Below are 3,608 nucleotides of genomic sequence, written 5' to 3'. Positions count from 1 at the left end.
GGCACATATGAATTCTGTATAGGCCTTTTCTTCCTTCCATATATATTTTAATGCCTGCTGATGCCTGGCACTGGACTAGAAAGGCCTTTAGCTGAACTATTTTTTGGTTGCAGCTGTTATCGTTCTGCTGGAGCTGGTGTTCACATGTATTTGGCATTATGCTCTGGGAGGCACCATTCTCATTTCACACAATGCATCACTCTTGCTTAGGTCCCCATTCCTGCATGCTAGGTAAGGATCAGTGAAAGGCAAATCCATTCTATATTTCTTGTGACTACCTAGTCCATATATATGCTTTTAAAAAACCCTAACCCTGGCTGGGCATGGTAGTTCACACCTATCACCCTAGCACTCTGGGACGCTGAGTTGGGAGGCTCCTTTGAGTTCTGTAGTTCAAGACCAGCCTGAGCAAGAGTGAGACTCTACCCAAAGTAGAGAAAATTATCTGGGCATCATAAAGGGCACCTATAGTTTCAGCTATTCAGGAGGCTGGGACAGGAGGATTGCTTGAACCCAGGAATTTGAGAATGCTGTGAGCTAGGTGATAACATGTCACTCCATGACAGAAGTTCCCTTTGTTAAAAATGAAGAAGAAGAAGAAGAAAATAAATAAATTAATTAATTAAAGAAAAAGAGGCTGGGTGCAATGGCTCAAGCCTGTAATCCTAGCAATCTGGGAGGCCAAGGCCAGTGGATTAGCCAAGGCCTGTGCCTGAGCTCACAGGTTGGTGACTAGACTGAGCAAGAGCAAGACCCTGTCTCTAAAAATAACCAGGCACTGTGGCAGGCGCCAGTAGTCCCAGTGACTTGGGAAGCTGAGGCAAGAGAATCACTTGAGCCCAAGAGTTTGAGGTTGCTCTGAGCTACGATGCCAGAACACTCTATCAAGGGTGACAAAGTGAGACTCTGTCTCAAAAAAGAAAAAAAAAGAAAAAGAAAAAAAACCCTAACCCTGCTCTAAACTAAACTCAGCAGATATTTTCAAGTGCCTACTTTGTGCCAGGCATGGTGTCACCTTTGTGACTGGTCATTAGATAAGCCCTTTGACAACAGAAGCAGCACCCCCAGGGTGGTCTGAGAATGAATCCTCACATAGTTCAATTTCTGAGCACTCTTTAGAAATCTCTCTTTCCATCTTCTGGTCACATTCACACTGAAGTTCACTTTATGACCTGAGAGCAGGCAAAGGTGAGATTGGACAAATTGAGAATAGTGTGGAAAGTGAGCTCATTTCATTAACTGATTCATGCATCCGTTCAATATTTACTGAGCCCCTACTATGTGTTAGATGCCATATAACTATGGGTGGTGTAAGGACTAGCAAACAGTCTTTGTCTTTAATAAACTCACATTTCAGTCAGGGAGGCAGACAAATAAACAATTACAATGATATGAGTGATAGCCACTAAGGCAGAGGAATGCATGAGAGCTATACCTCCTTTTGTGAGAAACCACAAATTCCTTGACAGAAATGGTGTTTATCCTGCACATTTCCTAATGGTGTGATTTGTGCATAAAGAGCTCTCAGTATAGAGTTAGCAAGGCCTGGATTCTGTTCCTAGTTCTGTCTTTGAAGCTCATGGTCTTAGACAATAGATCCTGACCCAGTGGATAGACTTCTGGCCCCTTGTCCCTTACCAGACCTGCAGCCTTTCCAGGGCCCTCTCCTCACATCCAGGCCCCTTCCTATCCCAGGGAGACCCAGTTTCTACACCTCACCCTAGTTTTTCAGCTGCTAACACCAGGTGGGTCCCCTTGTAAGAGCAGAAACAGCCTCAACACCACATCCTATTAGCTGTAAACGTTACTTAATGAGTTACTTAAGTAGTCATCAGATAGTCTTCCCCTGATTTCAACACCATTAAGACCATTGCGACCCTGGACTGAATTAAAAACACCAGCTGTACAGCTTGGGAAAGTAACAACTCAGAGTCCTTCGCTAGAGATCAAAGGGCTGGATGATATATAGCTAAAGACGGTAACTTTGGGGGGGGGGGAATAAGAACTCTGTGAACTCTCAAAGTAAGGCAGGCTTTGGGAATGGTCTCCCTGTTTTCCTGAGATTCAGAATCTTAGCAATCAAGGACAATTTTACCCAACGTGAGTGTTTGGCTCATGCTCCTGGTTCCAGAGCCCTGGGTACACCTTGGGCAGTCTGTCCTTGGGCAGTTATTTCAGCTCTCTGAGCCTCAGTTTCATTATCTGTGAAGAATAATTGCTGATACCAACCCTGCCTAATTCATAGGGTTATTATAAGGATTAATGGTCACGAGAGTGACCTTTAAACTGTAATGACTGCTACAAAATAAATTACACAATCATTAAGTTATATTCTTAAATATTTGCTGAATTTCTTTAAGCCATCCAACACTTTAGTAAAATGGTGAATGACTTTGCATAAGTGCTGAGAGAGAGACATTCTCAAATAACTAGTAGCAGCTAAGGGCTTACAAGGTTGCCACCTTCACAGTACACAAAGCAGTTACGGCTTGACGTTTGTATCAGTCCAGAAAGATATTTGCCACTGTATCCGCACACAAATGAGAAAAATGAGGAGAGAAAAAATTGTCCAAGAACATAAACTCTCCAAAGCTCAGGCCTGGGCCACTTCCCCAAATCCGAGCAAGTCAACAAATTCAAAAGCCAACGCCCCTGGGCTCCGGGGGAGCCTTTCTTTAGAAGCTCCGCCTCCCGGCAGGGAGGGACCAGACGAGCCTACAACCCCGCCCCTTGATGTCTTTGGCCCCGCCCCCGAGCCCTCCAAGTCTCGCGGGATCTGTCGGGAGGACGGACGGGGTCAGGTCTCATCATGGCGGCTGAAGAAGCGGATGTGGATATCGAAGGAGACGTGGTGGCCGTCGCGGCACAACTAAGGTGAGGCGTAGAGACGGGGTCTGGCCGGAACGGGAAGGGGCCCGGATTAGAGGAGAGGGGCTTGCAAAGGCACAGGTCGGGTATGGGACAGGGGAGCTGACGTCTGTCCGCGGACTATCGCCTGTTGGCCTGGGAGGCGCCGTCCCGGCCGGCTGGTTCTGAGCGCGGCGGGCGGGTACCTGGGGCTCAGGTACTGAAGATTCGCTTTCGCCTTTTACCCGGATGATAATGTCTCCTGGCTCATTGCACTTGGTTGCGGCAATTCGATTCCGACTTCCATTCCCTCCACCTCAGATTCTCCCCAGAATCTCCGCGACAATAACTAGAACGCGGGCAGCTACGGACAAGACCTGAGCGCGGGGACCCGTGTTCCCTCGCCCGTAAGCCGTGTGACCTTGGGCGCCTCGTTCCATCCCTTCTTCCACAGAGATAGTTGTAAAAACTTTGAGAGGCAGCTTGACTTACAGGAGGTGGGCCAGATTTTAGAGTTGGGTAGTTCTGGTTTTTCCTTGTGCATTTGCTGTTCCTGCTGGTTGCTAGTCATGTGACCTTGGACCAGGCACTTAACTTGTCTGAGCTTCAGACCGTTCACGGGTAAACTGAGAATCATATGTATGTGAGGTTCAAATGAAATAATGGTGGGTTGTGTTTCAACATAGTGTCAGTGTTCTGTAAATGGTGTGTTTTTTGCCATCCCGTTAACCTCAGGAATGGTATTGTGAGGATCCAGTGAC

At 47.0% G+C, this 3,608-nt stretch overlaps 1 protein-coding gene across 2 annotated transcripts in view; it reads left to right on the top strand.

Annotated features, from left to right (window-relative positions):
* The first annotated feature begins 2,775 nt into the window (after positions 1 to 2,775).
* MYSM1 (Myb like, SWIRM and MPN domains 1) overlaps positions 2,776 to 3,608 on the top strand; it is a 39,252-nt gene continuing 38,419 nt past the window's right edge. Inside the window, exon 1 of one of the 2 annotated variants that reach the window (XM_023515111.1) lies at positions 2,776 to 2,874. In XM_023515111.1, coding sequence (XP_023370879.1) covers positions 2,810 to 2,874 — 65 coding nt within the window. In that variant the 5' untranslated portion in view covers positions 2,776 to 2,809. The remainder of the gene's footprint in view (positions 2,875 to 3,608) is intronic. The other variant, XM_023515112.1, reaches the window with a different exon arrangement.

This window comes from Otolemur garnettii, unplaced genomic scaffold (assembly GCF_000181295.1).
Source record: "Otolemur garnettii isolate 467f Iridium unplaced genomic scaffold, OtoGar3 scaffold00066, whole genome shotgun sequence".
In the NCBI taxonomy this organism is placed as follows: domain Eukaryota; kingdom Metazoa; phylum Chordata; class Mammalia; order Primates; family Galagidae; genus Otolemur; species Otolemur garnettii.
Note: the sequence above shows the minus strand (reverse complement) of the source record. Positions and strands in the feature narration are given on the sequence as shown.